This window comes from Marmota monax, unplaced genomic scaffold (genome assembly GCF_021218885.2).
Source record: "Marmota monax isolate L192 unplaced genomic scaffold, Marmota_monax_Labrador192_F-V1.1 WCK01_AAM20220418_F8-fsc00121, whole genome shotgun sequence".
NCBI lineage: Eukaryota > Metazoa > Chordata > Mammalia > Rodentia > Sciuridae > Marmota > Marmota monax.
This window is the reverse complement of record NW_026693351.1, coordinates 3,594,592-3,620,201: the sequence shown is the minus strand read 5'-3', so window position 1 is coordinate 3,620,201 and position 25,610 is coordinate 3,594,592. Positions and strand designations below refer to the sequence as shown.

Here is a 25,610-nt window from a genome sequence, read left to right as displayed (position 1 = left end):
AACATTACCAAAATACACATTTGGGTAAAAATCTTAGGGCGTGCCTTACTTTAAGAGCAAGTAAAAGACCTCACTCACTGCAAGACAAGATACTTTCAGGACAGGAGGAAGTGAGCTGTGTAACAGCACACTGAGACACATAAATATGATAATTATGATCATGATGAAAAAGTGGAAGATGGTAAGCAGAGGCCTATTCTGGGGAAGCCAGAGTTTCCATTTCTTCGGTCCTCTGAAAATACCATCTCCAGGAGGACAGGAATTCTATAAAGCAGCTAGCTATTTTGTAAACAGGAAATAGGAAAAAAAAAAAAAAAAGGAGTATCGGAGATATTCCCCATGATAATGCAAAATGAAGCCAAGACAAAAAGAGTACCTCAAGAGGGGTAAATAAAAGATAGAAGCAAAACTAGATAAATTTGTTCTACACAATGAATAATCTGCCCCCAATAACAATGCTACAGAGGTATGTATATTGGCATGGAAAGAAATCCTCAACATATTATTGTGCAAAATCAGCAAGCAACAAAGCAGAACACAAAGTGAAATGTCATATTTTCATAATCTCTAATTCTCTACAGTGATATCCTTAATTCTAGTTCCTACTTAGAATATCAGTGGTTATCCCTGACAATGACATCACAATACCATGGATAATTTCACCTTTGTATTTTTCTTTATTTCCTCATATTTCATTATTATTACAGCATTAGTATTAAAGAAAAGCAACCTTTTAAAACAAAAACTAATGTGTCAAAAAAATTGAATGGGTTACATAATTAAGGACAAAAATAAAAGATTAGAAAAATTTTCCAAGGACAACTAAAGGCAAGAATAAGCTACATTCTCAATATTAAACATTTAATACTTATTTTTCAAAAGGAGTTATGTTGAAGCCAGATTAAGTAAAAAGCCTGCTGGTAGAGGCACAATGGCATCATGTTGATAAACGAAAAAAAAGCTGGTTGCAGTGGTGCACACCTGTAATCCCAGTGGCTTGGGAGGCCGAGGCAGGAGAATCATGAGTTCAAAGCCAGCCTCAGCAACAGTGAGGCTCTAAGCAACTCAGTGAGACTCTGTCTCTGAATAAAATACAAAAAAGGGCTGGCGATGTGGCTCAGTGGTTGAGTGTCCCTGAGTTCAATCCCTGGTACCCCCCAAAACAAAAACAAAATTAGGACAATTTAGCATCCATTCTCCCATCTGCAAATGGGAAAAGTAATAGAAAAAGTCCCCAAGGACTGAAGAGGTAGAAGGAATGTTAGCCACTCTGGATATGCCTAAGTCTCTGGGACCCAGAAATAAGTCAGCAACCTTACTGCAAAATTAGTGCCAGGAATGTGTTGGAAAAGAGAGAAACACCAGCAACCTGTTGTGCAGGAGTCAGATATAAAATCCAAATCTGACTGCCTGTTCCTAACTCTGAAGCTACTCAGGGAATTTGTTCGCCTTTCTAACTTTCAATTTCCTGATTTATAAAATGGAATTCATAATAATAAAATTCTGTGCATGCTGATGAATGGTAAGGGCCTAATTAGATGCCAGACATATTAGACACTCAATAAATACATTGCAGATAGACACTGCTTTTTAAAAGGCTGGGTGTGGAAACTAGGTATTTGTGTAGCTGGCCAAATTTTAATCCTTAATTTCTCACAATTGAAGCCTGGGATTCTAGATTCATCAGTAATTCATCACCTTACCCACTGATAAGGTATCTGAAAGGTAGAACTGGGAAACAGCTGGGAGAAGTAAACACCCTTCAGAACCAGAACTTGCAAACAGCCACATCTGTCACCTAGGGCATGTTTCCTTTCTTAAACAGAGGAAGAGATTTTCTTGGGGATAATGATAACAAACTGAAAGCTATTCAGTGCTTTATCCTGGCCGGGATGTGCACAACAGCCCTGGAGTATCCTGCAAAGTCCTGGAACTCTAATTTCAAGCCAGCCAAGGAAGTGGTTGCAGAAATGTGAAACTGCACAGTGGCAAATGCCTGTAGTTCCACAGACTCAGGATACCAAGGCAGGATGATCTCAAGTTTGGGGCCAGCCTGGGCAACTTAGCAAGGTCCTATGCAACTTAGTAACTTAGTGAAACCCTGTCTCAAAATAAAAAAAGGACTGGGGATGTGGCTTATTGGTAAAGTACCCCTGGGTTCCATCTCTAGTACCAAAAAAAAGAAGAAGAAAAAAAGAAAGAAATCTAAGAGGAGAACTTCTGAAGTAAGAAGTATTTTCAGTAGATGGGGGAGAGGGGAATGCAACCTCTGACCAATCCATAAAACCTCTTTACCATTTGTGCTAAAAATGTACTACCAGTCAACTGAGGATTAAGTTTACACATAAGAAAGGAAATAAACTAAGCAATACAAATTATACTCCAAGAAACTCTTAACAGTTTTCTATCTTCTTTTATTCTAATACTGTTTTCTAATCAGCTGCAATAGCATTTTATCTAGAAACTCATAGCAGAATGGTTTTGAGACTGGGTTTTGGTCCTGGCTCCATGGTCAACCATGTGACCTTAGGCAACTTACACAACCTCTTTGTGCTTCAGTTTCATTATTTACAAACAAAAACAAGACAAAACAACAGCAACAACAAAAAAAACCCTACAATTTTATAGGGTTATTGTGAGAATTAGATGAGTTACAGACATTCAGAATAATGTTTGGGCACTAATTATTTGTCATTATCATTATCTCCTTAAATTCTATGTAGTGGCATTACTAAACAGAAATAGGGGAGGAAGGTCTCCATTACAATGAAAATCTATAGCTAGAACTGGCCTTTTTCATTCTGGGTTAGATAACTGATTACTATATTCCTTTCTAAAAATTTACAATCTTAAAGTATGATTCTAATTCAGTTAAAAAGTACAAATTAAAAACATGGAAAAATACATCTAAGCATTTAAAGTGGCTGTTTCTGTATTATAAGTTTAAGGCTGATCTCTTCCCTCCCTGCATCTATCAATCTTCTTAAAAAGAACTTCCAGAGTGTTCTAAATTGTACACTGATTTCATAACCAGGAAAGAAAATTACTCTTGACACTGTATCATTTTTTCTTAATATCTATGTTTCCTTTTTAATATTTATTTATTTATCTACTTTTTTTTTTTTTTTTTAATGTTTTGAGCTGTGGTGTGTTGCCCAGGTGTCCTGGAATTCCCGGTCCTAAGTCCTTCCACCTCAGCCTCCTGAGTTGCTGGGACTATAGGAACATGCCACCACACTTGGCTTCTTATTTAATACTGCCTCCAAATATGAAAACAGCATCTGGCTTCCCAATGTCATCATCTTATAGGTTTTCCACTTCTTCCAATTCCAAAATTGAGAAAAAGATACAAATTATAAACATAAAATAAAATGAGAAGGACAATTTTGTTTTACCTAAGCACTTCACATCTTTCGCCAGCAAATGAATATTTATTTTCTTTTCAGAGTAATCACATTGTAAGACCACAAATTTTATTAAGATAAGCCAGTATGGCAGTCTTTTTCTGAAAACTTCACAAAGTCACATAAATCAGACCACCTTAATCTTTATACTTTAATGCAACTCAAGTCAACCACATAAAATGTGCACCTGAGCCAGGCACAATGGTGCAACATCTGTAATCCCAACAACTGGGGAGACTGAGGCAGAAGGATTGCAAATTAGAAGCCAGCCTCAGCAACTTGGTGAAGCCCTAGCAACTTAGCAAGACACTGTCTCAAAATAAAAAGTAAAAAGGGTTGGGGATGTGGCTCAATGGTAAAGCACCCCTGAGTTCAATCCCTAGTTAAAAAAAAAAAAAAAAGTATACCTGATATTTAAGCTAGGCCTACAAATACAATAGACTATACAAGCGTATTTTTTAAAAACTACATATATAAGCAAGGCTGAATCCTAAGGTTGAATAAAACGTTAGGTAGGACACAATTTAGATGAAGTAAACAAGATGCAAATAACACTGTATTATTTCTAGAGAAAGATACTGTACATACAGGTACTGAGGCTTCATTCCCATCAGTTTAGGTAAGAAGGCTGTGGGAATGGACAGTGCTAACAATGTTCCCAGGACTCTGGCTCAGTGTTTTGAAAAGGAACAGCTTTCCACTTTCCCCTAGCTGGAAATATGGTTGTATGAGTACAGATTTCCAGTGCATTTTGGTGACAAAAACTGTCCCAGAGCTTTCTGCACAAAGCTCAGAAGCTTTTCTGCCTCTCCTAAGCCATCACAGGGGTGGGCATGGGGCAGGAACTTTAATTTGCCATCTCCAGCTCATCATTTGCTCTTGAAGTTATGCCAAACTTACCCCTGCCATGGGATAAAAGAGGAAAGGCTTCGCATTTGGACATTTCTCCTTTAAAACTGCAACTGAGAATGCAGGGCACTAGTTGGGGCAAGTCTACCTGAAGGTGCTAGTATCTTGGCACTGAGCACATGATGTAGGTGGGGCTACCTTCACACTGCCATCATAGGCCAGCTCCTGGGCAATCCCAGTAGGCAATCTGTGATTCAAACAAAGGACTCTTTGAAGGCGACGCAGTGCCAGGACAGAACATAGGCAAGGGACTTACGGAGAGTTCAACAACTGTCCTGATGGCCTTGTCTTTTCTCTTTATGAAGTCATCATCCTGCAAGACAAAACAGGCATAAACAAACCCGAGGTTACTTCAGATTACACAACTGGACTCCTTAAAAATCTGCCTTATAAACTGGCTTCTCATTACTATTTTACCAGAAGCCATATCAATTATCCTAAGATGGGATATATTCTTTAAGGAAAAACATGAGGATCTATGCAGATGGCCCTAACACAGATCCCGACAAACAGGAAGAAAAAGGAATGCCGCAGAGTGTAGTGGTTTAGACAAGTGTTGTTCTCATTTCAGATCTCATCAATGCCAAAGTGTCAGGTAAGATGCCTAACCTCAAAACCTCAGTTTCTCTATCTGTAAAACAGAGACGATCATTAGGATTAAAGAAGTCAAATGTGGGCTGGGGTTGTGGCTCAGTGGAAAAGCACTTGCCTAGCATGTGTGAAAAACTGGGCTTGATTCTCAGCACCGAATATAAATTAATGAAATAAAGGTCCATCAACAACTAAAAAAAAATTAAAAAAAAGAAATCAAATGCTGTGCTAGGATTATTATTGTTACTGCAACTACTATAAATTATTACTACAGAAATGCTCTAGACAAGTAAGTGGTCTCTCAAAAAGCTTTATACAAAAATACACTCTTACTCTTGTAATTTAAAAAAGTTCTGGATCAAGTACTAAAATTCAAAGAAAATGATAAAACTGTAGGGCTTCAGACTCAGTGGCCATCTAGAGAGGCAGTTCTAATGAACCACAAGGCCCTGTTTCATTGCTGCTTGAGGAGGGGTGGATATGCCAAGCAAGGAGTTGGGAATGGGGGCTTGAGCTTGCTCCACCCCCTCCTCGGTGGTCTCTATAAGTGTACACTCGTAGTCTCAGTGGAGAAGAGAGAAAAAGCACAATACTAACCTCAGGGAGACTGTAGGTTTTCTGGAACTGTGATATGGAGTAAGAGCGAATGTAGTCACCCATTTCTTCTTTTGTTTCTATAGCTCGTTTCACTAGCCACTGGGGAAGGAAGTGAGGAAACATGAGTTGATAGGGATGATATCCCATGGCAGTAAAGGCCCACTTAGAGATAGCACATGTTGTGAACTGAAATCAGCATGGTTGAACTGACCAGGTGTTAAGAAACTGTCAACACATGCTAACATGTAGGAAAAGCACTGGCTGGGCATCCAAGCTGCTGATACAGTGGGGACCAGTGCTTTTACACAGTGGTCACAGTGCTGAGTGGCTACATTGAAGCATAGAGCCATTTCCCACATTCTCAGGCCTCAGACTGTCTCTGCAAAGGGAAGAAGATTAGTTGCTTGATATTCTTGACAACACAGTGCTACTACAGAAGCAAATGAAATCATAGCACCCAAGTGCTTTGTAAATATCTGAAGCACAAGGCAAACAGAGGTATTTCTCCAACCACTACTCCCAGTGGCAGATCATAACATAAACCTCTCTTTCCTATGCTTACACCACAGCCCAGGGAAAGGGGAGAGTGCCATAGCAAACACCTAGTAAATCCCCTTGCTTGATAGAGGAAGAATATCCCTACAATATTCTAATTTGCAAACAATGTGTACTGAGTATAGAGCCCAAGGAGGTATATGGTTCAGCTGATATAACATCCTCTCTTTTGATCCTCATGATGTTATAAGGTAAAAGATACTGGCCCGGTTTTACAGAACCTGAGGTACAGAGACACTACGTAAGTTTCTCAGTGATCTGTAGCTGCAAAGCTGGGAGTCACACAACTCAGAGGCTCTTGCACCAGATGACTGGACAAGTGGATTTTATTACCCATCTGAGCGTTTTCCTAGCTGTTACCTAGAAGCTGTTGCTCTTTCTACTCTTCAACTTAAAACTCCAGTTAATTAAAACACACACACACACACACACACACACACACACACACCGACACACCCATATCCTGCAGAAGAGCCAGGTACTGAGGGTTAAGAGTGGTGTAAGGTACAGAAGGAGCCTTCACTTCTCCCCCATGTTCTTCATGCATTCCCTTCATTACTGAAGGATAAAAAAAAGGGGAAGCCATTTGTCAGGGCTACAGCTTACTATCTAGAAAGACCACTACGTTGCCAAAACAGATTTTGATTAGTAGTTGTGTTTTACCACAGCATACTTGGTGAAGTATAGCTGCCTAGGAAAGTAGACATATGACCCACAGCAAGGTACTCCTGCAGGAATGAGAAGAAATACTGTCAGAGGGCAGCCAGCTTACATAAAGTGAAGAACATATTTAGGAAGTGGCTGACCAAGACTGGGGTGTCTGCAGGTAGCTTTATGTGGAATATTTCTTTGTTGTTAGTATCTTCCATTTATTTCCACTACTTTACCCACCCCACCTCTATCCAATAACCTCAGGCACTGACTGAAATATAAAGTAGAGGCAGAACAGACTGCACGCAACACTACTACAGCCCCTCACCCACACTCTATCCCCAGAACCATGGCCCAGGATCACTAGGAATGAAACTACTATATGATCCAGCTATACCACTCCTCAGTATTCCAAATGAATTAAAGTCAGTATACCAGTAATATACACATACCCATGTATCATGCGGGTGATATACAGAACCAGTATAGGTGTGTCAACAGATGAATGAACAAAGAAAATGTGGCATAGTAGTGTTTTATTCAGCCACAAAGGAAAATGCAAAATAAGTCAGACACAGAAGGTCAAGGGTCATATGTGGAAGCTAGAGAAAAAAGGGAAAAGGGACCTCAATAAAATGGAAAGGAGACTAATTAGGCAGAGGAATGGTACCAGAGAGGAAAGGAGAAGAGAAAGGATGTATTGGTGAATCGAACTGATCAAATTAGGTTATATGCATGTATAAATATCCCATAATGATACCCTTTATTTTGCATAATTACTATGCTCCAATAAAAAAGTAAAAAAAAAATGTTTTTGTTTGGCCAACTACAAATGCCAACCCTACACCAACCTCTCTTTATGCTTCAAAATTGTAAAGGTTCATGAAATTAAGAAATCTGTTAACCACCAGTCAAGGCTCTTCTATCTAGACAAGAACTTCTCTAGCACTGCACTCCCAATGTGGAACATTCACAGACCCCTGAAATGTTAAACTGACTGGAGATGACTTGCCATTCATTTTCTTATATTAGGATTGGATTTTTTTTTTTTTTTTTAAACCTACAAAGTTCTACTATAGGACAGAGTAAGGTCTAATTCCTAGAGAGTCATGCTTTGGGGAAAGGAAACCTCTTTACAGTAGGACAGTATTGGAGGTTTCAGCAATCATCAACACCCAGGTCTGACCTTCTATTATCACAAAAAGAATAGAGTAAAATCTTCCTGAGTTAGAGATAGAAAGTCTAACAAACATACAGATTAATTTCTGAATTAGACTCTCAACCTCATATTTATAAATTTCATTAAGAAATCTATAAAATTTGTAGATTTGATTTGAAGTCTAGAGCTCAGGAAGATTCAAACAATAAGACAGACTGCTATTTGACACTTATAAAGCACTAAGACATGCCAGTCCTTCATCCAAGTACTTACACATATTAACTTCTCAGTTATTACTTCTAATAACTGATATAATTCTTATATCTTAATATAAGAAATTAAGTCATTTGCCCATGGTCACACAGCTAAAAGTGGCAAAGCTGAGATTTGAACCTAGGAGGTCTCCTACATGAAGAAAAGCTTTGCAGCTTCCTTCTCAGTGCCTGCATGAATGACAGAGTGGGAAAGGCACAAGGCTTATAGATAGGAGTATAGGCTGGAATCTATGCTTGTCCGCTCACTAGTTCTCTAGCCTTACGAAAACTAATTACCTTCTGAGTCTCACTTTCCTCAAAGGTAGGACTGGAATTGCATTAGATGCTTCAAACAACAGTATTAGGATCAGATGCAAAATACTGTTCACACAGCAGGGAATGAACATAAGTGCCTCTGCTCCTCCTCTTTTTCAGGTGCTTGGAGAAGATGCCCAGAAACAAGAACCACAAAAAATACAGACAGCTTTTAAGCACAGGCCACTTAATCTAAGTGGCTTGAGAAAAAACCACATAGGGAGAAGTCTCCCATGAGATATTCAGCGTTCATATGAGAACTAAGTACCTATAACTTGTCAGACATACTGATAGGTATGAAAGACAAAAAAGAGTAGCAAGACAACCATAATCCTTGCCCTCATGAAGCTTACAGTCTGATGGGAGAAACAGATAACCATATATATCAGTATACGTTGTTAAAAAACTATAGGAAGGAAGATTTCTGTGAAGGAAGGGAATGTGGCTGTAGGAGGGGACATAGCAAAGGAACCTGTATATTAGGGGGTCAAGGAAGGTTTTGAAGAGGTTTGGTAGAACTGAGATCTGAAAGATGAACATGAATAAAGAACATAAGGAGAAGAGGGAAGAGCACTCCAGCTCAAGGAACTAGCATATGCAAAGGCTCTGCAGCAGAAGTAAGCATAACAAGTATAGGAGAATCTGAGTCAGAGAGGCTAGAAAAACAAAAACAAAGAAATCAAGGAATAAAATGAAGCTGAATAGTAGAGCAGAAGAGACCAGAACATACAAGGTTACAGAGATCCATGTTCACCCCAAATCAATGAAAAGCCACTGATGGGAACATTCAAACAGGTGTTATGGGTAATATGGAGTACAGCAACCCTTTAAGAATGACAACAAGAAATTTCATCATGTTCTTCTTTACCAAATCCATACCACATCCATTAGATTTATATCCAGGCTAGAAAGCCCAAGTCCCAGATCTATTTATTATAGGAATTTTGACGTTCAGAGGACAAGAAACCAAACAGATCTCACCTGCACAACAGGAAATATGTGAATAAAATCCATTCCCTGGATCTGGTGGGGCTCCAGCTGATGTGGACATTTCATCCTCGGAAGGACAGAGACAATCTTTTCTGATAGAGCTCTGTTCAGAAAAAAACAAGCACAGAATGAGAATATCCTGAGAAGCCTGTAGACTTTTCTAAAGTCTGGGCCACATCCCAGAAGAACCTGAGTTTCTCAGTGCCAGGCCAGAGCCAGAGCCAGACCATGACCAAGTTCCTCCTAGATGACTGAAAAATGAGAAAAAGCTGCACATCTATATGCATCGAGGTTGCAAAACTTCCTTCACCATTTATTTTAAGATTTTGTCATTTCTTAATTTTTTAAGTTAAAATATTTTGTTTCTTTATATGATGGTGATGTCAGAGGTGGCAGTTATTATTTGTTATCTTATGTGGTAAAATAAAATTATCGGTGTCCCATATTCTATTATATTTCATTTTACTGACTTTTTTTCCCAAAAGCCTGGGAACCATCAGGTTATATATAAAAAAATTGTTCTAAATACCCTTTCAACAAAAATAATTACCAGACACTTTAACAGGTGCCCAGGATATTAAGACAAAACATGGGCCTCATTTCTTAAAGAAATTTGTAGTTCTTAACTCTGACACAAAAATATTTTTTAAACAAATAGTAGCCTTTTTTATAAATATTTTAAAACCAGTTCTAAATTTGGGACGACTCTTATTTCATTAAGAAAGGAGAAAATTTCAACTTCTCATGAGGGAGACCCTGATCTCTCTCTAATACCTTGCCTTGGTCTCTTCCTATGGAATGGCTGGGGTTGGGAGGGGTGGAACCAGAGTCCCTGAGGTCCCTGAGCATCTTCCATCCTGGCCAGGAGGTAAGCATCTGCTTCCTACTGGGGAGGGTTCTCAGTTCAGTCTGGGAAGAATGGTTTTATCACAGGAGGAACAGAGGAGGATCTTGTGTGTAAGTATGTTCTGTCTCACTGTAGCTTTATCCTTCTTTCTCTAACCAACTGGTATTTCATATCTAATTGTGTGATTCTGTTTTGTATATCTTAATCCTATTAGTTTAAGAGGAGAAAAAAGAGGTAATTTTGTGGGTCTGATAAAACCAAAAGCCATGGTATGAAGAGAGAGAACTTTTGGAAACAATTACCAGGCATGGCCTTGTGGAACCATATGGAGGAATAGAAACTTTGGCTCAGTTTCAGTCATATCCCCACTCAAGAGTCTTTTTAAAAAAAATTTTATCACTAACAGCAGCAACTGTGGCCTTGTTCACAAGTGCAGGATTATGCTTTCACAGACGAAGATCCCGGTGAATTCAGGGTCACTCAGAGTGAACATGAGGTCACTGGGATCTTAGTAGATGCTTCAAATTCACCAAGTTTTGGGTCTACCCAGAGTGTTCCTTATTCAAAAATCTTTCTACCTTTGTTCTGCTGCAGTTTAATAGTCCTTCCCAGATAGCTTACTTAATTAAGATCAACATTTAACTCAAGCCTGAGAGAGAGCGATGATTTTCTTACCACTGTTCCCTAGTACGTTTCATGCTCTTAGTCTTAACAGGAACAAAGTGACCTAGAGGCAAAAGCTAAGCAACCCTCCAGGAAATGGCCTCCAGAGAACACCAAGACACAGAGTTTGGTGTCTGGAAAGTAGCTTAAGGAGGTGGATCTAGGGTTAAAACTGATGAATATGACAGACATATCCCATTAATCATCAGATCAAATATCGATTCCAATATGTTATGAGAAAAAGTATGGGAAGGGGGTGACAAATGTTCCACAGCACTTTCACAAAGGGAAGGAGCATCCATCTTCTAGGGGAAACTTTTGAGGTAATGTTTTGCCTCCTTCTCACTCCACTTCATTAACAGAAGAGAGGCGGAAAGGAATTGATCTAGAAGGCCTGGAGGAAGAAGGACATCATCTTGTGGCTCTCAGCCACTCCTGTGGTCTTATTTTCTCAGTATCTATCTTCAGGACACGCATATCATGAAATGTGTGGCCGCTCCAGTGCAAACGTCTATGTCTATGGCTGACCAGGTCTGCCTGAGGCTTGGGATGGTTTAGTAAGAAAGGATTAACAAACCCACTTGGCAATATATCTAAGGCTTTCTCTTTGATAAGCTTTATTGTTCATTTTGATCTCCATCAGATTTCCACACCTGTTTCCTGATTTCTTTGTGACAGGAGACAAGAGTGGTTAGCTGCTACACACTCTCCAAGCTTAGCAAATACATATGGGCAGCAATGCTGGCTCTGAGTCTTTGCTCACCCAGGGCAGGCACCAGGGGGTAATACCAACACAACCTTGCCTTAGTTACATTTTAGTTCAGCAGGAGGAGCACTCCCTCTAGTGGCTGCAGACCCAGCAGCGTGCACAAGGTCAGCAATCATTGGGAATCCATTCAGTAGCTTAAAATCCCAACACCAGCACTTTAACCCTCTGCCTTCAGGCAGGGTTGCCTCTGGCTGTTCCTCACAGCCAGACTGCTTGCCTGGTTCATAAAAGATCACCTCTTTTACAACCCTCTTAAACTCACTTCCCAGAAATTACTGCCAAATCTGGACAGTCTCAGTGCAGGTGAAAGCAGCTGAAGGCATTTACATTGCCAGGAGGTGAGGCATGGAAGAAAACACAGGCAGGCAAGGCAAGGGAGGATAGGAAGCCTTCTCATAGAAAGCCACTGGCCCCCACTCCTCCCTGGACTCAGGATGGATCCTTCAAATTCCTAAAAATTAAGAAAAGGGACAACTGCAGAGGTCACCAGGCAGGTTTAATAGCCTAAGGGTTTAACCTACCCACTTGTCATTATAGGCAATTAATCTGACTCCTTTTATTAAGAGTACTCAGAATTTTATCCTCCACTGCAGCTTGAAAGAGTGAATTAAACCTAGATCTAAATTCCAGTTCCACCACCCACTCTGGAACTTACTGAAAGTCATGTGGTTCCTCAGTTTCCATAAAACCAGGGATAATTCTTGTCCTGCCTATTCAAAGGCTGTTGGGAAGGTTAAATAATAAAATGCACGTGCAAGTGCCTGGAACATGGGTGCCCTTGCCTGGAAGCCTTTTCCCTCAAGTCCTAGCTCCCATGTCCTCCTATAGTGCCTGCCCTACATAAAACCCGAACCGCTTCCTACCCAGCATCTCTCCATACTCCTCACTGGCTTTGTCTTTCCCTACTAGATTATAAAGAGGGCAGTACATTTTTCATTAATGTATCCAAAGCACCCAGAATAGGTAGTAGCCTGACCAATAGTAAGGACTCAATAAACATTTGTCAAGTGAATAAATTGAGAGACTCAATTCAACTGTTTCTCCTTTAAACAGTATCATTATGGTCCAGATAATATTTTCCTCTCTCTGATCCCATCACAGTCCTTAGTTACTATAAAAAATTATTATAGATTTACTTTTAGAACCTACTTGTAAATAAAGTATGAACAACTTAATTATTATAAATATCATGCCCTTACCATTTTTGTTTGTTTTTGTGATGCTGGGGATAGAACCCAGGGCCTAGCATGCTAGGCAAGTGCTCCATCACTGAGCTACAGGCACAGCCCTTATGCTCTTACCATTTTAAAGGTAATGTTGATAGATGGTAGCCAAAGGTAGAAGGGAAAACAGAGACACAAAAATGTACACTGCAAATAGTTAGAATCCAGGAGAAACTATCTTATGTTAGTGGATTAAGAAACAGAAGTCTAAGTAGTACAAAATTGTACAGACAACCACAAATAGGTAGTAATTAAAAGACTGGAAGATAGAAGATGAAGGGGATGCAGCAAGGAATGTAAGTGAGCTAATTTCCTATTTTTATCAGACTTTAATGAAAAAGACACAATTGTAGTTAAGAGCTGTAAAGCAACACTGCGAAGAATTTAAATAGTTCAAGATGGTTATTTCCAGGGAATAAAACTGGAATGTATAATGGGAAAGGAAAGAGATATAGCTTTTGTTTTGCTCCCTTTTATAGTATTTGAATCTTTTTTACTTCATGGATATAACACCTACATAATAAAAACAAAAAAGAATAAAAATCTACCTCTGGAATTTGCCCAACAGGGGAGAGCATGGTCACATGCCTGAACTTATGCATTACCTCCTGGGAAGGACCTTTCACTACAGGTGGCTTGATGAGACACCAGTGTTCTAGAAGGGCAGATGTTAGGGATGTAAAGCCCAGTTATTCATGGTTAGATATTAATGAGCGTGTATGCTGTGCTAATCAATGCTCTTTTTAATAAGGATCCTTGAGAGATGTCCTTTGGTCTTAGCACTACAAATTTTTCCAAATCTCAAGGACTGATTTTCCTTCTATTATATGTCTACTATGAACAGGTAATTTATCATGTTTTTCTTTTCATTGGTTACCAAAGATTTAAGGCCAAACCTTTGAATGATCCTAGGAAAACAAAGCATTTTGTGGATCATCCTTCATGTGGGATTGTGCCTTTTGTCAAATTTTCCCCCCTTTACCTTTGCTTCACTTTTCCACTATCACCAATTCATATGCATGTTTATAAGCCATCTTCAATCCTTTTGTGTGTGTGTGTGTGTGTGTGTGTGTGTGTCGGGTGCTAGGGATTGAACCCAAAGCCTTGTGCATGTGAGGCAAGCACTCTACCAGCTAAGCTATACCCCAACCATCTTCAATCCTTTTAAAAATGTTTTTTCTTGGGGAGTGAAAGGCTTAAAAAATTAATGAGTATGCATATGAGCTCATACACTTCTTATATTTAAGTGAACTGAGGAGTAGCCTGCACAAGGTCACAGCTGCTCCGTGGCAGCTGTAGAAGCAGAACTAGGTATCCAATGAAATAGTCAAGCCCCTGGTGGGATATGAAAGACAGCATGGAGCCCACCGGTAAAATCTCCAGCAAGGTGCCCATGTTGTCTTCTCTCAGTGGAGGGTAGAATGTGGCTCTGCCTTACACAACAGAGGCAATGGGAAGGGAAAGAATCTCCTCCTCCTAGTCAAATTTCACCCAATCAGTGTATTTGGGAAGAGATAAATTAAGTAGTCACTAGAAACTCTAATATATAAAATAAATTAGAAATAACTTGAACTTTAAATGACTTCACATATGAGCTGGGTGACCTTGGCTTCTTTTAGCCTCAGTTTCATCTGTAGAACAGGAATAATATCTGCTGTAATGAAAATTAAAATGACGTATATGAAGCACAAGCTTCTGGCACGTAGGGGAACCTCAAAAGTTAGTTCATTCATGTATGTCTATGGCTACTTTCACACTAAACCAGAGCTGAGCCTCTGTGACAGAAACCAGAGATGAAGCTTAAAATATGTGCTATCTAGACCTTCATGGAAAAGTTTTACTGACCCCTGATCTAAAGTAAAAACAGTAATAATGTACTGTGAAGTTTACAACACTGAAAATGATCACATAACACAAAGGGTAAGAAGGATTTAGAAGTATAGTGCTGTAAGGTTCTTACCTTATATGGGAAATAATACAATATTTTTAGAAGATTGGTAGATATATTAGAAATTTATGTTATGAATATTAAGGCAGTCATTGAATTTTGAAAAGGAAATACAATTAGCAAGCCAAAAGAGTAGAACAGAGTCACAGAAAATCACCAAGTCAATGCAGATGAAGGTAGAAGAAAAAGATGAGGAAGAAAACAAACAATGGAATATACAAAACAACTAGCAGTAGATTTAAACTCCACCATATCATAAATATATTAAATGTAAGTAGTTTAAACTTCCCAATTGAAACACACAGATTATCAGAATGGATAGAAAAGAAAGGGTGAAATACATGAGGCCTAAAAGAAAGCAACTTTAAAAATAAAACCAAAAATTACAATAAATAATGTAAACAGTATGCCAGCAAATGCTAATCAAAAGAAAGCTAGACTAGCTATTTTAATATCAGACTTAGTAGACTTCAGAATAAGAAACATTATCAAGGACAAATAAGATGACTACAGAACCCAAGAAGGGTCAGTTCACCGAGAGAAGAGACAAGGTTTACTGCCTGCTCTTAATTATTTCTTACAAAGATGCAAATGGCAAGAACAATTTGTTCTGAAAAAATCACATATGGCTTTGGACAACACACTTTGAATATCTTCTATACGATTTATCTGACCCAGTTGCTATTTTCCTTAGTTTAATGCCATTAGTTTGTATTATCTAACTAAACAATAACAGAAATGAAAAAAACAAAAACAGAGAGGCTGGATGGTGAAAAGTAACCAATCTACAATCTACAGCTAAAAATATTAAGAGATGACCCACAGGTAAACATTTAAAGTTTACATTAAGAATAAATGCAAACAATATAACATGAGAAATGAAAAGGAATGTGAATATATACACATAGTTACTACATAATTACCCTCAAGAAAGTCCCTTCTTCCCTGCTTTAGGCTATTCCATGGCAAACCCTAATAACTTACATTTTTTGACCTATTGTAGAGTTTTCCTGAAAGAGCAAATCCACGTCTACATCAAAGTTGCAAGTAGTGATACACCAAGTCATTCCGCCTACTACCTGTACAAAAAAGAAAATACTTGTTTTCTCTTTCTAGCTCAGGTAATAAGCAGAAGGTAAATAAATTATAAATAATTATTACAGATCCATTAACACAGAAAATTATATATCTTTAAAGAGAGAATGTGCCCTGCTTACTACAATTCATCTAAAATAGCACTGTTAAATAAAACTTTCTGCAATGTTGGAAATGTTCTCTGTCTGCAATGCCCAGTAAGTAGCTACTGGCCACTTTAAGTGCTGTTAATGTGAATGAGAAGTTGACTTTTATTATTACATGGGCATATTATACATAGATCCTCTTTATAGTGAAGGTGTCAGACATTATGGGCATATTATACATAGATCCTCTTTATAGTGAAGGTGTCAGACATTGATTTTCAGCTGAGAGATTTCTCAACCCAGTTTAGGCAAGTGCTAGATCCAGAGGAATCATGTGTTTTATAGACCAGGCATATAGGCATCAAGGCTGAGATTTTATGGCTCATTACACAATTTCTATATATCTTGTCACACTCATCTACTTAATGAAAATAAGAATCCCTACTCTGTTTACAGAGTTTCTGAGATGCAAATGAATCTACACTAAAAACCCATTTTGAAACAAAATCCTTTTCAGATACAACTTGATATTAGGAAAAAAAAAAAAAAACAATGGCGATTTTTTAGTTCTGCTTTATATTCATGTGAGATATTCAATAAAATACAAATTAAATACAGATTATTTTCTTACCTAAACTTTATAATCCCCAAATTGTAAATTCCTTTAACAGAAAAACAATTTCTTTTGCCTGTCTGTATTTCCTAAAACTGTGCACAGAAAAGGAATTCAAGTATATCTACTGACTCATCATTAATTTCTTTGAAAAGGAAGCTTGAAAACTTCCACAATAAATTTGTATCAGGGAGAATGGAAACAGAGGAAGTAAAAGCATAGTTTGTTGCTTCTTTTTTTGCCATGGTTAATTATGCCACCCTTAATGGTTAGAAAGGTTTCCTCTTACCTTGTCAAAAGGTGACAAGCCTTTAATTCTTGCTCTGAAATACCCAGCTGCAACTAAGAGTTCCAAAATTTCGGTCAACTTCACATTTTGTTCTTCATCTTCTCTAGTTTCCACCTAGAACAAAAAGTACAAGTGTTGCTGGTAAAGGCTACCTTAAATAAACCAGAGCCAATCATATCCCCAGTGCCACAATCTCGTTGCTCAGTGACGCTGGCTAAATTGCTGCACTGGATTCGCTCTGAAAATTCTAGAAGTGTAATAGAGAACTTTGTAGAAGTGCTGCCAGAGTCTCCAAGAAGAGGGTTCCCTCAATGAGCTGTTGGTCATCAGAGGTAGAGGGAGAAATGACAGTGCATCACCCCCCTTTTCTCTAAATGCAATTTTCTTTCTTTTTTGAGACAGTGGTTTTTCTATGTTGCCCAGGGTGGCCTTGAACTCCTAAAGTACCTGGGATCATAGGTCTATGTCACCACACCTGGTTTCAACACATAGCTATCTTGATGGGTTTCTCAACTAGATTATAAACTCCATGCACATAATAACAAGGTATTTTGTTTTTGTTTTAAACTTTATATTCATTCAGGCCTGGGAAGTTACTGATAAAGTAGGAAGAAAGGAGGAAATTAAAACATATATCCCTTTCTGCACTTCCCTTTTTCATCTTTAACACAAATACAAGGAAGGCTTTCAGCCCAGATATATTAAAGGGTTAAATGTTACTACAGTTACATTATATATTATAATACATTATTACCACCAAATAGAATTACTTAAAAATAATTAATTAATCTTATGTGTAAATTGAGATTTCATTTAAAATTTTCAATTTCTATGCCTCCTCACCCAGGTATTTATTAATATTTATTAAATTTGCCTAAATATTCTAGCACTTTTACTTTTATGAACTGCCTTTCCGCTCTTCTATTATTGTAGAAAATCAAAAACCACCTTTCTATATAATACAACACATGTTCAAATTCTCATTCTCATCTCTTACTAGTCCCCTATGAAACAATGCCTGTCAAATCTTTCTTTAGTATGCATCTCACATTTATCTTCCCCTTTAATTCACATTCGATGCCATCGTTATTGCCACTTCCTCTCAATCTTTCTTCCCTGTTATTTTGTCTAGCTCAGCCTTTCTTAAAGCTTTCACATTACCCCTCTTTTAACACTTCTCACAGTCCTATTACAATGCCTATTATGTACTACATCTATAAGATAAACTCCAAATTTCTTGATTTGGCACTTAGATCTTTGGCTGTAACTTATCTTTCCAGTTTCATTCTTTATCTGCACTCCCTCCAAAAAAAATGAATAAATAAAACAACCTGAACATGGCTATGGCCAACTGACAAAAGCATGCACATTCCAGTTTCTTTACTATTCACACCATCCACCTTCCCTTGATATTCTCTAACCATTCAGAAATCACCTTCAAATTCTAGCTCCTATTAGAAGCCACCTCTTACAAATACAGCCAGAAATGGTCATTTCTACACCTGCATCTTGTGTATAGTTCATGTCATTCATACAATTAAGTATCAGCCTTTCTTGAGTGACCTGTCTGATGTTATGTACATGTCTGTCTTTCCCACTGGAATATTATCTGGTTCAGGAGAGGAGCTATATATTACACATGTGTGTTTATTCCACTATATCAAAATAACATTCAGTTCAAAGGACATACTTATTTAATAAGGAATGACAAACTCAATCATTACATAAAGTGCATGACCTAAACCAATCATGTATTAAAATGTTTTCATAGTCAGGATGCTGATAATAGAAAGTCAAGTTTACACTTAAGTACAAACTGAAGTACAAACTGCCAGGAAAGGGAGAATAGATATTAATGTGAAGTTGAACACAAAATTATTAAAATGACTGATAATCCTTTGAGATGGCATAGGATTGGGTTGGGAGAGGTGACAACTTTGGACCACAGCTCATTTCATCCATCCTCACTTCTCCAATGACCCTCTATTCAGCCTGTTAAAGTTTCTAAAGATTAGCATTCACTAGTTCCTAGTGCATTTATAAAAATGAAGTAGTATTATTTATTCACAACTTCTCTCTGTTAGCATAATTGCAGCCATCTTCCTTTTCTCCACTCCCACTTTATGAATAGTGTTCTTATTCCCTAGAAATGGAAAGTAGCCTGAGATAAAACCTACCGGCCTAGAGACATGTTGGTCTCTCTCTGTTCTCTCATTGAGAGATAGGAGACAACTTACTGGCCCCTGAGATGGAGACGTACTGGTTACCCTGTTCTCTCCTTGAGAAGATAAAGTGACATGCCGGTTTTCCTGTTCCCCCTCTGAGATAGGAAAATTGCCTGTTTCTGTTCCCAAGAAACAAATTTGCCTTCCACAAGATCAGGGGATGCTTACTATGTCAGTCAAGACCAAACCCTCCCCTGGTGTGCGGTCATGATTCTAGCCTATAAAAGGTAACATTCAAGGGGGAGTTGCTGCTGTTCTCTCTCCTTGCTGCGGTAGTCCCTCTTTTTGCAGAGCAGCCTTGTCAGGCTCCTGACAATAAACCCGCTGCCTATCCTAGGTCTGTGTGTAAGATTAGTCCTGCGCCACTTTTCTTTCCCTCTCTCGTATGCAGAAAGATCTGTGATGGCTGAGAAACATCAAATAAAGAGATCAAAGAAAAGATAAAAAGAACTACTCTCAGGAAGACAGAGCAGAAAAAGAAAATAAATATATAAATAAATAAATGATGATAGAAATAAATATTTTCTTAAAACTCCTAGGGTTTAAAATAGAAACCTTTTATTTGTTCAATCATTTTTAATCATGAAACAATTCTAAAAGAGGACATTAGATAACGGGTGGGTAATCTCTGCCTCAAATTTTATCTAAACACCCACAGAGCACCCCAATGAAAACACAGGGTCTATACCCAGAATGGAGACGTGCACTTTTGCACTAAAACCTGTGAAAGAACTTCTTGGCAGAAGACACTGGAACTAGGATGTCTGACTCCAAATTTTCTTTGCAGATTAACATTGAAACAAAATGGAAGAGGACCACTAGCTAAATACACAAGGAATACAATTACCCTTCTTGAATTCATAAAAAGTCACCAAGATAATTAATATACCCAGCAGTTAAAACTAAAATTCTGCTAAAGTTGAATGAATGCTAGCTCTTAAAACAGGCCCAATAAAGTTTGAATTGCTTTGCCTGGAAGGCAGGGCCAAGTGTGGTTATCTTTGTATCTTTCACATACATACAGTAAAGTGTTAAAAATTTCATATATCAACTGAATTAGTAACTGCTTGATAAAAGACTGGTTTTTCAGTACTAAGTTGTTATATTCACCCTGACTTCTTCTTAATTGTGGGGAACTGTCTTAGGCTCTTGGAAATGAATGACAAATCAGACCTGGTCTCCTAGCAGTCACTGAAGGGATAACAAAGGACACACAGGAGCAGACTGGGAATTATTTTAGAAAGACACACATTGGTAATATTGTGGGAAGTTGGAAGGTTTAAGGAAGATGCTACAACAAAAGCCAACATAAAAACTTAATAGAGGCCTAGAATTTAAAAACGGCAAAGAAGAAAACTTGAACTATCACAATACAGATCCTATTCTTTACAATTTCGGGTGAAATCAAAGCAACATGGGTGTAAGGATTTACCTAATACAGGAATTCTGACAATATTACACTTGCTAGGTTCTCTTAAGATAACAAAATGGATTTGCATTCTGGGAACACACACTGATGACTATGTTAGTCCTTCCATCACTTCCATCAGCAGCTGGACACAGAAAATAGTGATTCTTTAATTAGTGGGATGGAAGAACTAGGGGCACAGAGAAGCCAGATTGGTCACAGGAGGGTAAATGTGAAGGGAACACTCACCATGTTAAGAAATCAGTCCCCCTGCCAAGTGCCTACTTTAGAAGCTTAGGAAGAGGGTAAAGATGCAGCGTGGGTGGATTCCATTTCTCTCTGGAATCTAGTAAACTATACTAGCTTTTGAGTAAATCAACTGGAAGGGAAAACAAATGCAAACCACGTAGTTAAATATATGCAACCAGAAGACGAAGCACACAGTCTCCTTACTCCCAAACTGGAAGCACACAGAGAAACCACTGTTCCTAGGACTCAGCACTTAATTACAAACACCTTTGAAAAAGCACCTGCTATTTTCTGGAGGAGCAGCAACGTTTATGGACAGCTGGGGCTTGGTCCCTGGCCACACAACACCATCAGGAAAGCGCGTTCCCATCCCGTCACAACCCCAGTGAGCCCCATCCCGTCACAACCCCAGTGAGCGGAGTGCTCCCAAACTTCCTCTCGCCGCCCGAAATGGGGTTAAATGCAAGGAGAGGGTCCTTCGCTCCCGACCGCTGGATGGGTGGGGTAGGCCGCCGGGACCCGGCATACCTGGAGTGAGCGGGTGGGCCCCCCAAGGTCACCGCCCTTTGCACAGCCCAAGCCCGGACAGTCCAGAAGCCCAAGTCTCGTGACTCCTGAGCTTAGCAGTCTAGGGCGAGCCCTGCAGCACAGAGGGTGGGCGAGAATGTCTGGGAGACCCAGAGTGGTGGGGAGACCCAGAGTGGTGGAATCCCCGGCACTGCGGAACGTGCAGCTGCGTTAGATCAGGTGTGCGGCCAGGAAGGCCCCCTCCGTCCCAGGTGACCCGGGAGCCGCTTAACTTTGGCCCCACGGACCCGCAGCCCCCTCGCCACGCAAGGGAACCTGCTCTCCCTCCTCCGAGGTCAGGGCCAGTGCTTCCCCAGAGTGGACACACCCGGGGAATGGGTTGGGGCGCACCCAACCCACCCCAGGCCCCTCTCCACCCTCCGCCCCCCCCCCCCCGGCTCGGCCCTCTCTTCAGGAACCCCGGCGTGACAGAGAGAGAGAGGTCCTTACCTCTGGAAGACCCTGGCCCTCCGGACCCTTGGGCAACCCCATGACCCGGGGGGTGACGTGGGGCGGTAGCTAAGCCCGCCGCGCGTAGGGAGGAAGTTGTCCCCACAGCTAAGCTGCTACCGGGGTGGAGCGCAAAACGGAAACTTCCTCCACGGCCGCTACCGCCGCCGACGCCGCCGGCCCGGGGCGCTGAGGCCGGGCGGAGCATGCGCGTTGGGACCGCAGCGCGGAGAGACTGGGCCTGCGCGAAGGCGAGGCTGGGCGGAGCCTGGACCTCTAGTACCTCCTTGATTCAAGAGCTTATCGCTGGGTCTCTGATTTTTGTCCCGAGAAGTTTAATGAAAGTTTAATGAAGTCTTCTTGCATCTTAAGGATATTTTGCATCTCGGTTCCCTTTCCGTCCTTTTCTAAGCATCGGGTGTCCCAGTTGGGTCCGGTTGTCTCCACAAGCCGGACTTCGGAAGCTCCCTAGCTTCAGAGTCAGAGTTCGAGCACCAATGAGTTTAGGAAAACCAGATCCCGGCCGAGTTCCAGCTCTGACTAGGGCGCACTTGGGCAAGTTTCTCGGCAACTGAAACAGGGGACGGGGCCCCCGAAGAAGGGATTCTTCATGCCCACTGCCCTCCACAGCGTCCCATCCAGTGGCATCTAGTTCCCGGGAAACCCGCTGGGAAAATGCCCTCTGCCTTCCCGGGCTTCAGCTCTTCCCCAGCCCGGGTTTCTGGGTCTTCCTAGGAGGAGGACATCTCAGAGAATATGAATCCTGCGTTGGAGTCATTTTAGCTGCTACGTATGATACACTCTTTGTCTGTCCCAGAGGATGGCAGCTATATAAAGGGTTGTCCCTCTGATGAGCGTGCTACAGCTCTGTAAGGGTTTACCCAGCATTTTTTCTTTCTCTTTTTTTAAGAGATGAAGACAGAGTGATCCTTACTGAGAAGTGGGAAGAGTGAGACTATAAACTGATTGAAATCAAAGAGGTTTTGTGTTTGCTTTTTTTCCTCTTTGCATCCCTACCATATATTTTTTTTAATTACTCAATAAATGTTTCCCCTTGAAAAAATTCTCTGCGCTTTTTGCATTTCTCCTTGGAGTTTGTCCTGACAACAGAGACTTGTCTGGAACCAAAGCACAAAAGTCAACAGGCCCTAAAGACATCATTTTGTTCTTAAATGTAGGTAGCAAATAATTCATAAAACTGTGTGCCATCCTCCAATCCCCAGGTTACTTGAGAAATTACTTGACAAATCTAAATATTCAAGTAATGGAAACTCTCCTGTCTGGGTTGTAGAACATCTCACTCTCACCTACCAATGAAACTCAATTTCCAGGGTTCCTATACTCAAAACTCCCCAAATATTTTATTTTTTTTTTAACCTTAAAACTGTCCTTCACTAAAATGGTATAGGTTGAGAGGGAATGGAGAGTGATGATCATTTGTGGCCATTCAGGGTAAACAGAGCCTTAAGACAAATAGCAAAATCTTATAAAGCATATGAGCCTAACTAACTGTATATAAAATAGCCCAGTGGAAAGGGCCTAGAGAATAACAGGACTCAGAGAGGCTACACCACAGGTCCTCTGCTATAAATGCCTTTGCGAAGTTTTAAATAATGATGAGCAACTGACTTTCCCAGAAAAAAAAAAAAACTGTCCCAGTATTTTTTTTTTTTTTTTTTTTGAAGATGTCAGATAGCGGTCAAGAAAGCTGAAGCAACACATATTTAAGAGGGGAAAATCTGCAGAGTCTTGTAGAAGATCTTGAATGGTGACAGAGGAGATTTGTAAGGAACATCTCAAATAAATGCATTGTACTCCCTTTCCTCTGGCTGCAGGTACCCCAATACACTTTCTGTCTCCCTTGTGGGCTATCTGGGGGATTAGGAATCAGTCATTATATCCTTTTCTCATACATTCAGTACAAATCATGTGATGTTCTTTCAATATCATTCTCCAGATCCTCACAAATACAGGTTGTCATAATAAAAAACCCTCTGTTAGGATCACCTTTACCCTGGATGAAGATTTCTATAAAATCTCAATCATTTGTGCTTCTAGGCCTTTGCCAGTCCTAGTACTCTAGGCTATTGCTATGACCAAGAAGAGGAATCATGAAATCCTAAAAAAGGAAGACCTTAGAAGATATCTAGTACAACAATGGGTATTCAGAAAAGTAGAGTGACACTCCTAAGTCCCACAGCATGTAGGTGACTATGCTATGATTTGAAGCAAGATTTTCTGATTTGCAGTGTACTTTTAGTCACCCATCTATCCATCCATCCATCCATCCATCCATTAATATTACTGAGTTCCTTCTGTGTCAGCGGCTCAAGTTTTTTAGTCCATTGAAATCATTTAGTTCTATTCTCAGAGTGTCTGATTTCAGTAGTCTGGGGAGAGACATGAACAATGGATATTTTTCCCTTATGATATATGCATTTTATATAATACAATAGTGAATGGTGACTTCCTTATGAGTACAGTATGTTTCTTTATAGATCAAAGTGGCACAGAAAATTCAAAATCTTAAGTAGTCTAAGTCTTTAGGTTAAATGAGTTCTTCCTAAAAATTTTTAATTGTATGCTGATCTATTGTTAAGGTTGTAAAATTTTACCATGTATCATCCTATATTTAGCATTTCTACAGGAAAATAATAGAGGCCAGGTGTTGGAAACTGACTTAAATACCCTCTACTTCTAGACAGAAGATAAAACAACTTAGCATGCACACACACACACACACACACACACACACACACTTGGATGATTTCTTCCAGTATGTTTTCTAAAAAAAAATGATAGTTTAATTAACAAGATTCAATCATTTTCATAATTTTCACAACCACACTCTACATTAAAAAGAATTTGACAAGGAATCACTACACAGCAGTGAGTATACATGCTTGAGAATATTTGCTACATTCTTAATTTCAGAGAAAACAATAACATTCTTGCTCAAGAGATTTAATAATTAAGCATTGCTTATAAGGGAAGGACAAGTGTATTATTAAGCCAATACAGGGGATTCCAGTGAGCAGCCAATTTGACAAGAGTTTGTGCCAGAAACTGTTCTTGGTGTTGGAGATATTGCAGCCAACCAATTAGACAATTGGTGAAAGAAATTAAGTATCTAAATTAATAAGATAATATTGGGTAAAAATAAGTGCTATTAAGGGAGGAAAAACTGTATAGCAGGATAGAGCATAGCTGGAGTCAGAATCTCTTTTAGAGGAAGGGGCCAGTATAGGACTGTCCCTTGTCATTCCCAAGCAGATACAATGAAGAGACCCCAGGGAAAAGAATTCTCAGCAGAAGAAGCATCTGAGGTGTTCTGGACAGCTTCTCTGTCTAGACAATCGGCCTTCAGCCTTCTCTCCTTGTTTCCTGCTATACAAAGCTGACCTGTAAGGGCTTCAACAGCAGGGCCTGGGATGTGAGGATCTAGGGTGGGTCATGATGTAAGGGGATCTACAATGTGATTTCTGTGGGTTGAGGATCTGAGTCATGGCACCTGGGGAGTAGGATTTGAATAGTAATTTAGCAAATATACAAGAACTTAAATATCCTTGAATATGATACTTCTACTCAGGATTTATGTACAGAGATCTTCGTCAGAATATTACTGCGAGAAAAACCTGTGTTATGGTTTGGATATGAAGTGTCCCCCCAAAGCTCTGGTGCTAATACAGGAACATTCAGATGATGGGATTGTGAGAGCTGCTTCCATCCTACTTTGAATAAACTGGCTGGTGG

The 25,610-nt window shown here is 39.6% G+C and overlaps 1 protein-coding gene across 2 annotated transcripts in view; it reads right to left on the bottom strand.

The window, feature by feature from the left end:
• The window catches only part of Ccdc93 (coiled-coil domain containing 93), an 85,380-nt gene extending 63,332 nt beyond the window's left edge, over positions 1-22,048 (bottom strand). For both annotated transcript variants that reach the window (XM_058583284.1, XM_046456828.2), the window contains exons 1-6: positions 21,858-22,048; positions 16,959-17,072; positions 15,860-15,954; positions 9,417-9,528; positions 5,502-5,600; positions 4,570-4,626 (exon numbers count right to left, since the gene is read on the bottom strand). In XM_058583284.1, coding sequence (XP_058439267.1) covers positions 4,570-4,626; positions 5,502-5,600; positions 9,417-9,528; positions 15,860-15,954; positions 16,959-17,072; positions 21,858-21,899 — 519 coding nt within the window. In that variant the 5' untranslated portion in view covers positions 21,900-22,048. The remainder of the gene's footprint in view (positions 1-4,569; positions 4,627-5,501; positions 5,601-9,416; positions 9,529-15,859; positions 15,955-16,958; positions 17,073-21,857) is intronic.
• Positions 22,049-25,610: the final 3,562 nt, after the last annotated feature.